The following is a 13,907-nucleotide window of genomic DNA, read 5'->3' as shown; positions in this document are numbered from 1 at the left end:
GAGAGGAAAAGAAAAAGGAAGCGTCAAAAGTTCAGGCCTGGGTCGCCCTTCCAGGCGTACTCGGTGCTGATAAGGCTCAAGGAAGAGTAGCAGGATCTAGAAGGAGGATTGGTTGGAAGGAGACAAGTTTAGAGGTTCTCTGAGTGGGCAGGAAATACGATCTGATTAATTTATTCATCTGCAAATATTCACTAAGGGGTTGCTCTGAGTACGGTCCACACTCACCACTGGGACAGACAAAGACTCTGACTCGAAGTCTAGTGTTTACACTTTGATCTGGCAAAAATGAACCCGGCTCTGGCCTGAAGAGTGCCTCTGCCAGGCCCCACCTACCTTTTTCCTGCTCCGCCGCTTCACTAAGTTCTGGAAGCTTGAGCCCCACTAAGTTCTGGTTTCTCATCAGAATGTGCTCCTTTTTAGAAAAAGCAAAACACAACATTTCAGATGAGGACATCAGACTGGACTATTTTCTCAGTTCTGTCTATGGCTCTGTGGCCACTCAACTTAATGTGGGAGACATCAGGGACAGCCTCCAAAGTGGGCGGACAATCATGACCAGGTGGCATCTGAGGGGACCAGAAAGCCAGCCCTTCTCCCAGCCCACAAAGGTGCTTGAAACCCACAGTGGCACCACATTCTTTGAGTGAAGAACTGTTGCATTTTAAATAAGCCTGTGGGCCTCCAGGTGAATGAGCTGCCAGCCACACTGTGGCTGAGGCTGGAGAACAACAGAAGCGGAGCTCTGGGGAAGGGAGGGTCCCTGGGTGGGTATGTGGCTGTCCCTGGAAGCAATCTTTGGTGAGCTCGTGGCTGTGCTCTGAGGGCTGGAGCTTCCTGCCCTATTGTTCTAGGCAGTGACCTCCCACTCCCAGGAGTTGTGGCCTGCCCCCGTTCATTCTCAGTGGCCTGAGTTACTAAATTCCACACAGATGAGGCCAGAAAAGAGCTGCCTCAAGGTAGCAGGCTCAGCAGCCAGTGTCCTGTCCGGGGCCTCAGAAGACAGAGCCGAGGGAGAAATGAGGATTCTGGCCACAGTATGTAGCATAGGTCGGCTCCCACCTGCTCCAAGACCCTGGCACCAGATCAGTGCCTCCAAGTGGAAATGCCTGACCCAGCTCCTCACCTCGGTGGCTGGCATTATTAAGAGATTTTCAGTGTGATGGAGGCCACTTGAATGGTTTGCCCCCTAGATAAAGCAGGAAAGGATGGAGCTTATGGCCCAAATAGGATAGAGCTTTTTACCTGTTTCCTTAGCAAGCCAGAAGCCCACAGTCAATCAGCTCTCAGCACACTGGATTGGGATGGGGATACTCAGCTGCCAGGGCAGAGGTTAGTGGGATAGGGCCTCAGGGTTCTTTGTGGCTTTCTTTGCTGCAGAGAAAAGCTTGCAGGGGTATTGGGCAGGAGTGGCCTGTTGTCTGGGACTTCTTCTCTTCATTGCCAGAGGTCCATGAAGGCAAATCCCTGGCTACCTGGCCCCCTTGATGCCACCTTCCCCAGAGATCTGGGACTATGGCCCACCATAGGCAGCCCTTGCAGCCTGTGCTGACTAGTATGAAATGTTAACATCAGCAGCCAGGCCCCAGCGTCCCCTGAGCCTACAACTCAGCATCATGGAAGGTTTCTTTGGACACACTAGAGTGTGTCCTGCTAGCACAGAAATCTCCTCACTTGTGCTTGACTGCTACTGGGTGCCTCTATTCCTTCTCTGTCCCACGCCCCTCTGTAAGGAGCCAGGAGAGTCTTATCCAGCTCAGGCAGTGGGGGTGCCAGGTCCTGCCCTGTGGAGTCCTGGTTGGCCGGCCTGTGGCCTGTGGCCTGTATTGGCCCTCTGGGAAGGGGGGATTGGATAAAAACTCCTTTGTTCTGTTGACCTCTTCTGTCCCTCATATCCCAGTCTCTCTCTCCTCCAAATCTGGACACCCCCAATCACCCGTGCATAGGGTGGCAGCCCACGAAAGACCACTGTGCCTGGTTTGATGGCCAGTGAAAGTTGGGGGACATCATGGATGCTGGAAGAAATTCACCAAGGAGGGAAGCAGCCCCTCATGGCCATTATTATACTTAGGGTTGGATTTGAGGCCCTTTGTTAAGAGACATCAGAAAGGAAAGCTTGGGGACTTGATAAAGGAAAAGATATTTCATCCTTGCCTAACCCAGACTAAGGCATGACAAGGCACTCCATCAAGGGCTTCCTGTTTATGAGCCACCAGCTCCAGCTGGAAGGGGAAATAAGCCCAGGACTCAGGGCCCATGTACCTCCGCACACCACCTCCCCCTGAATGTGGTGTTGTGTGGCAACTGTGTCCCACACTGACCTCACCTGAGCAAGTGGGGTAAAAGCACCTGAAGCTGGTATTTATGAAGATGCTGCTCAGTGGACCTGATTTATCAGGGTGGGGGAGTTTAAGGCCCCATGAGGCCCATGTGCAGGCCAGAACTGCCCTGCCCCAGGGCCCAACTCAGCCCACAGAGGTCTTCCTCCCAGAGGTGACCTGGAGTGCACACCCCACCCAGCTGCCCCTAGGAACTCACCTCACGGAGCTTGGTCAGTTTCTGCATCCGCACGGGCTGCACTTGTATCTGTAAGTCTTTGAGTCCAGGCACCTTGGCCAGCTTGCTGCTAGCTTTGCCCGCAAAACGCTTCTCTTCCTCTGCTAGGGGCAGCTTGGCAAGCACTTGCTGCAGCCGGGGGCCAGGCTCTTCGGGGCTGCTGTCCCAGGAGACCCCCCGAAGCAGGGGCGGCCGGGAAGGAGGTGGCCGAAGCTCGGCTTTGGAGCCAACCTTGGACCCTCCTGGCTCTCCTGCTGTGCCTTTTTCCTGGGGGGCCGGGTGAGCTGCCCCTCCAGAGCCCTGGGCTGGACTTCTGGGCAGAGGGTTGCCCTCCCTGGCTGTCTTCAGGAGTGGCTTGTCCAGCTCATTCTCAGCAGGGCCAGGCTGGGGGCTGTTCAAGGCCATTTTCCCGACACTGCCTAAGCCAGAAGCTGGGCCCTTGGGTATGGCCTCAGGGCACTGGAGGGGATCAAAGTTTTCCTTTTGTTCTATTGCAATCTCTTTGGACTTCTCAACTGTGGGAGTGCGAGGAGTCAGCCTGCCCTGAGACACTTTCCTCTGGTCATTTTGCTTCCGGTCAGCTAGCCCTTTGGGGATATTCTGAAAGAGAAAAGGTAGAATGGGGACCCTGGAGGCAGGTTGGGGAGCAGACATGTGGGACCATAGACTATGCTAAGGGACATGTGTGAGTGTGAGATAGGTGGAAGACTGTACCAGTAAAGAGGACCCACAGACAAGCCTAAGGTTTGTAAAACACCCAGGACCAGGGACCTGCCATTCAAAACCTGCCAAGAACTCCCAAAGGCTAGGAGCTGGAGAGAAGAGTGGAACCGAGGGAAGCTCGGGGCAGTCACATGTTTTGGCCTTAACTCAGTTACCCCAGATTCTAGTCCTGGCTCTGCCTGGCGAAGCCCTTAACTTTTAGGGGCTTATATTTCCCATCAGGTTTGTGAACCCTCTGAAATTATATGTAAATATATATGCATGTGTGTGTGTGCTGTATGTATTTTTGTGGGGAGATAATTCACAGCTTTTAACAATTTCTCAGAAAGTTCCATAATCTAAAAGAGGTTATGAATATTTAATGAGCTGATTCTTGTAAGGGTGGCATCTCACTGCTCAGAGGTTCACTGTCCTTTCATTTCCCAGGGGAAGCTTGCTTTGTGAGGAGCATCTGGCTCTGTGTTTGGTCTTACATGTGTGCTGAAACTCCCCCAGAGGACTCTAACCCAGATCCTTTCTAAATGAGACTGTAGTATATGCTGCCTTCAACATCCTCTCCAGCACTTTCCTCTGAGCAGGTGGGAGGAAACAATGAGGTTTCCCTGCTGCCCCAAGAAGAATTCCAACCAGGGGCTGGAGCCTTCCTGCAGTTTCACTACAAGTATCTTGCCTGGCTCCTGCTGGGCCCCGAGGTCCCCCTGGTCTCTGGCCAGCAGCCTGGCTGGAGTTGCAGGGCTACAGGTAGGACCACCATGGAGGTCACCCCATGGAATCCTGCCTTCTCACCACCCCCACCTCAGATTTCCTGTCACAATGGGGCAAAGCAACGTTCTTGCTTCCCCAGCCTTGACCATCCATTCATGTCCACCCACTCATAGCTGCCTGGGGCCAGCCTAGGCTGCTAGCACACTGTTTCCCGCACCCAAACTGGGCAGAGCTCAAACTCACAGGTTCGCCAAGGTGATGTGAAGAGACTTCGGCCTCATCCCCCTTCTGCTGGAGAAATTAAACACAAGTCAGTCAGTGATGTGAAGGGACCTTATCTCCTCTTCGAATATCCACCATGAGGGGTATTCCTAGCAGTGGCATAGATGCCTCCCCCACCCAGCACCCTCACTTCAGTGGGTTGTGAAGGGCCTCTCAAGGTTAATAAGTAAGAGGAGAGACAAGTTGGCATAGAAAACTCAAATGGGGCCCCTGTTACCTGTGCTGGTGCTCCGGGCAGAGGGGGCTGTGGGCCACTGCATGCATCCAAACCTGCAATGGTCCAGACACTGCTGAGAGCTGTCCAGCACCCCACACCTCAGCTGTTCCTTTAGTGAAGCACATCTACCTCCCCAGAACGTCCTCCCTTATCTTCCCCAGGTCTGGGAGCCAGTAATGCCACCATTTGTTGAATGCCTCTTATATGCCAGGTTCTGTGCTGAATCCTCATTTAGTCATCACAGAAACCACACAAGGCAAATGAGGCAGAGGGAGGTCTAACTCACACAGGAAATGTCAGCACTGGGATCTGAACCCAGGCAGCCTGGCCTGAGCCTGAGCTTGCCCCACAGCTCTGACATGAGCAGGCTGCTCTCCCTGGCACCCTTCTTCTCCTGCTGGTCTGAGGGTGTGGCCCAGAATACAGCCTAATGAAGAAAAGAAACCAAAAGGCAAAGAGTGGCTCGAATAGAGGCCTTTCCAAATAAGCTCTGAAATGAACTCTCTCTCTGGCTTCTCTCTAGGCAAAGAATGCAAGCCACAGCCCCCTCCCACAACCTACCTCATCCTGGTCTAGATCTGGTCTCCTCACATTAGCTCAAAACCCCAAAGTAGCATATATCTCCCATGTCTGAGACAGCCCAGCCAGGCTCAGCTGGGAGCCCCTGGAGAGGGGGCCAAACAGAGGGTCTACCTGGAAGCCTGCAAGTAGTCAGGCCAAGGGAGGGGCTGAGCTGCCACCCAAAGGGAGAAACAGGGCAGGAACTGCCAAGGGGGCATGACCTCACCAGGCAGCGTGGGGATGGTGAGTGAGTTGCTCCGCGAGGATGTAGGAGAAGCTCTGGGGCTGAGGTTTGGGGAAACAGCTGTTGAGACAGACACAAATTGGCCAGTTTTAGTGAAGGTTTAGGACTTTCGCTTAACACATACTGGTACATGGTTTCAGGTACCTCTGACCTCTGGGAACTCATTGAGATCAGGAGCTGGTTCTGCACTGTCGTAAAAAGATCCTACCACAGCCCAATGCCTTCCTGCTGCCAGCCCAACCGAGGGGGCACTGGGTCAGCCGCAGGGGTGAGGATTGGGGTCACACCCCTCAGCCTGCCTGGCCTGACCTGACCTCAAAAAACCTTTTAGAAACAGAGGGCCTGTCATTGCTTGGCAGATACAGCTCCAAAAACTGTACCTCCCAGACTTGACAGGATGGCCCTGATTTCAGAGGCTCCCCTTGCCTTCTAAGTACAATACATTCAGGCTTGTCTAAAATTTGCCTCAACTCTGTGTTCAGGAAAAAGAGTGACTTTAGCCAAAGGTGTAGCAGGGTAAACTTTAGGCCCAGGAAAACCTTAGTTCTAGTCCAGAAATTCCATGAAGACACCAAAGATCACCTTCCCCTCCCCTTCCCCTTCCCCACAGTGCCTCAGATCCTTCCCAGATCCTTCCCTGGAAATCAGGGAGAGGGAGCCCTTTGCTGGCCATTCCAGAGCTTTGCTGGGGAGGTGCCCATAGAACAGCACCTTCTGGGGAAGGTGTGGGAAACCATGCAGCCTCTGTCCATGCAGGCTGACCCAGGAGTCTGCACACACAGGCCTCACATAGAGGATTTCTCTCCACGCCAAGATTCAGAGCTGGGGAGCTCCGGTTAAGTTCATGGGTTTCATATGGGCAGACATTTCTCATAGAAACTGGAAGCCACAATGATCACACACAGGCCCCAAAAAACAAAAAGCAGAGTTTTCTGGGCTAGAGTTGGGTCAATATTTTGGAGCTTCTGAAATGGGGCCTCACTAGAACCTCTCCACAAGACTCAGTCCTATGCCTAGAGGCTGGGGGCAGGCAAGTCAAAGCAGGGCTTCCAGTGCAGCCAGGCTTGGCTATCCCCACCCCTCCCTCCTCAGAGGGGCTCAGGGGAGCCCATCCTACCTGACGGAGAGTCTCCGGGGCTGCTCCTGGACTTCCTCCCACGTCGGGTCAGGAATCGCTCACTCACCAACTTGGCTTCCTCCAGCAGCGCCAGGTTTTTCTTCTTGTCCTCCTCTGAGATGCTGATGTCTGGCAGCTGGTCATTTACCAGGTCAATGACATGCCCCGCAGGGTCTGAAGAGGGAGCGTGAGCACAGGGTGAGAGTCCCTGCTACTCCAAGCCCCAGCCCAGGGATGCTGCCCAGAGAAGACTTGGCCAGCCAAACCTCGCGTGGGCCCAGTGCTCTGTGGGGACAGGCAGGACTTTCTCATTAGGTTTGGCCCCTGTGGCTTCTAGCCTGTGGCTGTGGCAGGTCCTCTGACACAAATGATCATGAAGCCACCTAGGTTCCCAGTACTATCCTAGTCTCCACCGTCAGGGGAGGCCAGCAGAAGCCCCACTCTGTGCTATCTGCCCCGCTAGCATGTTCTTCTTTCAGGTCTATTTCTTCAACAAGCTAGTGAGCTCAAGGTGTGTGGATACAGGGAGTACTCAGAAGATCATGGGCCAAACACACAATCCCATGGCCACCTTCTCTCCTTTCTTTCCTCCACTCACACTGTTTACCTCCATTCTCGTTCAAAACTGTTTTTTCTCTGGGTGAATGACACCTAGCTGCTCAGAAATATGGGAGTCACTCCACAATCCTCCCTCTTCCTCAATCCCCCCACATCCAACCAACTGGTCATCAAGTCCTGATCATCATTTATGCTGTATGGGTACCTATCGCTAGTATGTGCCTCTCATCTCCATTCTTGTTCATGAGCTTTTACCTGTACAGTTATATCAAACATTTCATAGCCCCTGCCCCCACCTCCAGGCTATCACCTCCATCTCATCCTCCAGTGCCTATCACGGTGATCTTGCTAAGAGCCATATCCGACCATGCCATGCTCCTGTCTCACCTCATCAGGATTCCTCTTGGAATGATGTCCAATGCCAAACTGGGCCCAGCCACTTTTGCTGACCCCATGTACTCCTCCTGAGGCCACTCCCGTTGTGACTCTCCAGCCTCCACTCCCCCTTCATATCAATTACGTCAGGAAGGAGCTAATCCTACCGCCCACCTCACTTCAAGTGCCAGGAATGGGACTGTGTACCATCCTCAGCCAGTCAGTGAATTCAATAGCCACAGTGATTGGTGCAGGGATAGCCATAGGAGTTCAATGAGAGGCAATCCTGGGAATTGTATTAGATAATGGGGAAGAGGAACTCTCTTTCCAATGATGGGAAATAAGCCTGGAGTTGTTGGTAGCCATTTCCCACGAAGAGAGGGGACTTGAGAGATGGGATGGGACAATTATTGATGATCCAACTTCAGCATCTAGATTCAGTGCTACCTGAAACCACAAGCCCTGGCTTTTATTCATTTTCATTTTCTTTGGTTTAAGCTAGTTTGAGTTGGGTTTCTATCGCATGAGAGCCCTGACTGATACACTCAGCTGAACATTCAGCTACTCTGTTATGGCTTCTGCTCCCCAGCGTGGTCCTTCAGTGCTACCAGCAACACCTTCCCTCCCTCTTGTCTGTCTCTGCAGCTTGCTAAGAGGTAACTCAAATACTCTCTCTTCTGAAATACCTACCCAAACTTCCCACCCCAGGGAGAATTAGGCCCCTTCCTGCCCCTGTTTTCTTAACACTTCTATAAAGGGCCTTAAAATACAGTGTCCTGATTATATTCACTTCTCAGCCTCTTCATAGACTCTGAACAATATGAAAGCAGGGACCAAATCTGCATCAAAACTGTGCTCTGGCCCTAACCGGTTTGGTTCAATGGATAGAGCATTGACGTGCAGACTGAAGGGTCCCAGGTTTGATTCTGGTCAAGGGCATGTACCTTAGTAGTGGGCACATACCCAGTAGGGAGTGTGCCGGAGGCATCTGATCAATGTTTCTCTCCCATTGATATTTCTAACTCTCTATCCATCTCTCTTCCTCTCTGTAAAAAAATCTATAAAATATTTTTTTTAAAAAACAGAACAAAAAAAAACTGTGCTTTGATGGTCCATCATAGGCTCTGAGGGACCATTTGAGGTAGGTAGCCTTGCATTCAGGTGCATGCCTACCTGAGGGGCAGAGAACTGTCCTCCCTGAGCCCTGAAATTGGGCCTCACACAGCTGTTCTATATCTCTTTGACTTTTTCTTTCCTCTTCACACCCTGGTCTTGTCTTTTTACCAAAAGAAACTGAGATGACACATCATACTTCTTTTGGGCACCAACACTGAGTGACTGATTGACTTTGTCCTGTAGGGCTCATAGGGATGGGCCTGCCTGAGGAGCAGAGAGGGCAAGGGGCCCAGCCCAGTCAAACTACCAGGCCTCATTCTTCTTACTCCAACACACCTTCAGCTGGACCCCTATCTCTGGTTGCAGAAGTAAAGTAAGTTGGTCTAGCCCTTACCCACAGAAGTCAGCGGAGCAGTGGAAATCTTCAAGTGTCGGTGAGAAAGCCTCCGGTGGGGACTGTGAGCTCTGAAAGAATGGAGCCATCTTGTTAAGAAAATTGATCCACAGCTTGGAAACAGGCAAACAGATGCCTGTATCTTTTTTCAAAGTCATATGAGTGCATCATCTTACAGGCTTTCTAAGTTTGAGAACTTGTTAGAAATGCAAATTCTCAGGCTCTTCCCCCCAGACCTACTGGATCAGAAACTCTGGGGGTGTGGTCCAGCACCTGCAATTGACCAGGCTCCCCAGGGCACTCTGCTGCATGCTGAAGTTTCCAAACCACTGCCCTAATTATATATAACTTTGACTACTTGCTGTGGATAAGGGCTCTGACTGAATGGACATCTAACTCATAGAAAACTCATAAAATATAAGTAATTGTAGAGATGCATATGATTTCTGCTAAGGAGAAAAGATAAAAATAGGATTTTATTGTCCAGTAGAGCATTAACCTGTTTCATATTTAACTTACCAAATTTATTCCAGCATTCTTTTCCTCCCCGCTGATAATAAATATATATCCATTTCTTATATCCTCCTTTGAACTGGCTTTGTTACCCTGACTGGTCCCACATCCATGAGTTGAATATATCTTTGACACGTGCTCACTATATATTTGTATGAGAATTATCTGTGTGACATTTTGTGAATTGTACGTAGACACTCATTCTAGCTAGATTAATGCATGGGCTAGTGCTGTGTAAAACTAAGACATTGACATCCCTGTGCATGTGAGCCAATGTCTCTTCCAAGAAATCTTTCTCCAGGACCCACCCTGGCCAGGGGAAGGATTCTATAGTCAGAGACTCACGTCCTTCAGGTCTGTTTGCAAATATCTGGGCAGTTATATAGGAAACTCCTATGCTGTGATTCATGCTTTTTAAAAAAAGGATAGCAGGGTGCAAAGAGCCAAATCTAGGAGAAGAAAAATAATTTGGGGAGGGGGGAAGAAAATGGAAAAATCCCAGTCTCTCTCTCACATTTTTGAAAACTTGCATGACTATATTTTCATCAATAAAATGATTCAAGAAAGAAGGAAAGATTTATAAAAAAATATAGCTATCTAATCCTGTGTGCTAGGAAATGTTCTTCACAGCACAAAGATCAGACACCTGAGATGTACCTGTTGGCCAGGTTTTTGTCAGTTTCTCCTTCCAGTGAACTGGCATCCCCAGTCAGGACGATCGTGGGTGGACTGCAAGATATCCCTGCGGTGGGAGAGCCCTGGTGGTTTAGAATGAAAACACAGATGGAGTTAGGCTTGGGAGGAAGCTACCAGGAGCTGGAGCTGGAGCTGGAGCCTGTATTCTAGCATCAGGATTCTCAGAGCCATCTTGATAAGGGGACAAATGCAGTGTATTTGGATTATTCAGAGATGGAAGGGGGGATATTTTTTTTCTCTCCTTCATTCTCAGCAAGCATTCACCTGAGCTAACAAGGTCCACCTTTCATGCATTAAGATTAGGGAACCTCTAAGCCATCCCTAGTGACACTATAGGAAATCTCTGACAATCTAGGGAAAATGTGACAGAGTGCTCGGCTGTGGTCAACCTCATGGGGGGGAAAATGGAGGTCAAGAGAAGAGGTGGTGGTAACCACCCATTCCTGATATTCAGTGACAATCTTACATTTGGGTAAATGTGCTTAAAACCTCCTTCACCCATGCCATCTTTTTTCTTTTTAAACCACTTTATTAAGGTACAATCACTATACAAAAATCTGTACACTAAACAAAAATCCTTACCACAACCTGTGGCATAAACCTATTCATCACTTCCAAAAGTTTCCTCTTGCCTTTTATTTATGATGATCATGATGAGAAAAACACTTATAAGATCTACTCCCTTAGCAAAGTTTTAGGTATAAGTACAGTATTGTTAATTCTAGGCACTTGGATCTCTAGGACCCACTCATCTTGTACAGCTCCCATATCATCTTGATGGAGCTTCTTTCCTATACAGCCTCATGGGTGACCACTGCCATAGGAATGTCAACTGAAACACTGACTGTGCTTGTAATATGTGTGAGGTTCCTTCCCTGGGTGGAGTTTATTTTGGTCATGAAAGTTTGAACTCTGCATATATTCATGTTTGTCATGTTTAGACCTTCTTCTTGTATAAATCCTTTGGTGAACAAAAAAAAATGTCCTTTGTCTAAAATATCATGTTTATTCTAGTTATATCAGTTTTGGCCAAATTTTATAAATTCCCAACATGCTTTAGTGAAGATTTGATAAATCTATGTAAAGGGGCAGGAGGAACCAATCATTAATTTCTGCACGTTGTGTTCTGAAAAAGAAAAAATCATGGTGGTGGTGATGTGGTTATACTATACTAGAGGCCAGGCCAAGGGACCCCACCAGTGCATGATTGGAGCCAGGGAAGGATGTGGGAGGTTGGCCAGCCTGGGAGGGACTGCAGGGAGGGCTCCGGGACATGTCCATGTCCAGCCCATCTCACTCAGTCCCGATTGGCCAGATCCCAGCTAACCTACTGATTGGAATGTCTGCCCCCTGGTGGTCAGTGCCCATCATTTCAAGTTGTTGAGCAGCTTTAACATTCATTAGCATATTACCCTTTGATTGGTTGACTGACTGACCAGACAACCGGACACTTAGCATATTAGGCTTTTTTTTTAAATAGGTACCCATGTCCAAGAGTTAAATGTATTCAGGCTACGAAGTAAGTAAAATATAGTTTGTTTTATTTTATTGACACACTAACTATTTTGTAAAACCATTTGAAGTAACCAACAATAAAATATAAGATAAACAAAACATGAGTCTATAAAAATGAGGGAATTATTTGGTAAATATAAACGTCCCTAGCAGATGAAGAGAAATGCATGCTCCTTCTAACCATCCAGGGTTTGACTCTGCAGTTCAGCAATTTAACCTGAAATCTAATGAAGCTGTAATCCGTGTGGTCCAGGATTTAAGAGGGAAGCTTTTAAGAATTGCTCAGCAGGCAAAATAATGCAAAAAGAACTTGTCTCTACTCTCACCTCTCAAAGGACATGAAAAGGGAATGAATCTTAACTCCTATCCTTGCCTGTCCCCTCCCCTTGACTCTTCACTTGCTTACCACTCCCTTCTCTGTTTACTCATGCTCCACCCAATTACTTATTGAATAGATTGTCTTAATATTTCTTTTTATGATTGACTCAAAAAAGTTTTCAAAAGTCTTTGGGTATAAGACAAGGGTCAATCTGTAAACACTCTCACACCATTATGCTTCATGTCCATCTAGCAAACATTTACTGAATGCCTAATATGTGCTGGGGGTCTATGATAGGGCCTGGGAAGACAAAGATAAACCAAAGGCCTCTCAAATGCTTCCCAGTTAGTGCAATGCGATGGAAAATGGGGTGGAGTTATCCTTCCCCGACCCCCAACTCCAGGTAGCTCCCATGTTGACACCTAAGGTAAATAGCCTGCAAGCTGTGAGGGGCTACTTCTGGTTGAAGGCCACTTGCAACAAAGCTCTCACTAAGAGGAGGGTTGGGGCAGAGGTGCCTACACAGAAAAACAGAAACAAATCATGGTAGCAAGTGCCAAGCATGTAACCACACATTTTTAAGCTGCTTAAAAGCCAGGAGGCATGTGCAATCAGAGAGAAATCCTTTATCCCTGATGGAATGTTCCCTACTCTCTCCTTCCAGTGTGTACAAAGTGCACAGTAATAAAATCAAAGTGTTCTTTTCCTAATCTGTTCACGAAATGGTTGAGCAAGATCTGTACAATTTCTAGTGGTTTTTTTTTTTTCAGAACTGTTTTGAGGGGAACATTCAGTCTTTTGTGGGCTGTGGTTCACCCTGGCAGGCACTGGGGAGACAGTGATCTAGGAGAGAGTGTGGGAAGAATCAGGCCCTCCGGGGTGCATCCTGCCAGGTGTTAATATGGTCTAAAGACCCATCTGGGCTCTCACTCTGAGCTGCCAAACAGAGGCATGACCTAAAGAAAGCTTGTGGGGCAGTGTGTTCAAATGCAAACCGCAGGTAAATTCCTGGTTTTAGGACTGCAGGGGCCTGGGCCTTGGGAGCCACACTAATTCATGATACAGTTTCTCATATACTAGCTGTGTGAACTTGAACAAGTTCCCTTGACTCCCTGTGTCTTGGTTACCTTATCTGTAAAATAATTATGTCACAGGGTGGTTATAAGAACCAAATAGGTTGATATAGCAGTAGGATTGCCAGATAAAATACAGGATGCCCAATATTCAAATAAACACTGAATAATTTTTTAGTATTAAGTATTTCCCCAAATATTGCATGGACATAACTATTTTCATTTGTTAAATCTGGCAGCTCCAGATGGAAAGCTTATGAGGACACCTGGCCCCTAGTAAATGCCCTACAAGTGTCAGGTGTTATTCTGTTATTGCTACTTTTGGAACTGACTTTATTGTTTTGGAATTGGGTTTTGAAGAGATTGTCCTTCTTGGTTTTGGGTCTGAACAACCATTTGGAGTTAAATTAGGGGGCCCAGCCTGTCTGGTGGCGCCACAGAGCATCTTCCCCAGGCCCCTAACCACATGGCCTGAGTAATCAATGACTCCCAGAGAAGAAGCCCACCTCCAAGGCCGTATCCCCCTCTCTCACCATCTACTTCTCAGACCAAAGACAGATGTCCTTTACGGGTGTCAGATGTCAGACACGGGAAGCAAAGGAACAATGTGAGTACAGGGAAGTGGCACTCGCAGACCTGCTGTGTGCCAGGCCCTCTCTCAGACGCTTCCTGGTGCCTTCTCATTCAATCCTATCAGCAATTCTATGCATGAACCTCAGAACACCCCTCCACACACCCCCCATGCCCCCTGACAACTTGGGGTTGATAATACCTCGCAACCTCATAGAATCGCAAAGAGGAAATTAGAAAGTGAAGGACCTGAGCATGAAGTAGGTGACAGGTACATTTCTTTTCTCTTCTCGCTTTCTATCCCCTCCTTAAACAAACTTGTTCAGGATTGGGCAGTTGGTAAATGGTGGAAGGGACTAAACACTAGGCCTGTTGA

General features: G+C 48.7%; 1 protein-coding gene across 8 annotated transcripts in view; it reads right to left on the bottom strand.

The window, feature by feature from the left end:
• Positions 1–13,907, bottom strand: part of IRAG1 (inositol 1,4,5-triphosphate receptor associated 1) — a 98,301-nt gene that overhangs the window by 43,304 nt on the left and 41,090 nt on the right. For 3 of the 8 annotated variants that reach the window (XM_036427016.2, XM_036427013.2, XM_036427015.2), the window contains exons 3-10: positions 10,016–10,116; positions 8,846–8,916; positions 6,403–6,576; positions 5,268–5,345; positions 4,481–4,533; positions 4,225–4,272; positions 2,536–3,153; positions 334–412 (exon numbers count right to left, since the gene is read on the bottom strand). In XM_036427016.2, the coding sequence (XP_036282909.1) occupies positions 334–412; positions 2,536–3,153; positions 4,225–4,272; positions 4,481–4,533; positions 5,268–5,345; positions 6,403–6,576; positions 8,846–8,916; positions 10,016–10,116 (1,222 nt within the window). Of the gene's footprint in view, positions 1–333; positions 413–2,535; positions 3,154–4,224; positions 4,273–4,480; positions 4,534–5,267; positions 5,346–6,402; positions 6,577–8,845; positions 8,917–10,015; positions 10,117–13,907 lie in introns of those variants that run through there. The other 5 variants (XM_036427014.2, XM_045577487.1, XM_045577486.1 and 2 more) reach the window with 4 other exon arrangements.

The sequence above is a fragment of the Pipistrellus kuhlii genome, unplaced genomic scaffold, assembly GCF_014108245.1.
Source record: "Pipistrellus kuhlii isolate mPipKuh1 unplaced genomic scaffold, mPipKuh1.p scaffold_m20_p_9, whole genome shotgun sequence".
NCBI lineage: Eukaryota > Metazoa > Chordata > Mammalia > Chiroptera > Vespertilionidae > Pipistrellus > Pipistrellus kuhlii.
The sequence above is the reverse complement of the archived record's forward strand: the minus strand, read 5'-3'. Positions and strand labels throughout refer to the sequence as shown.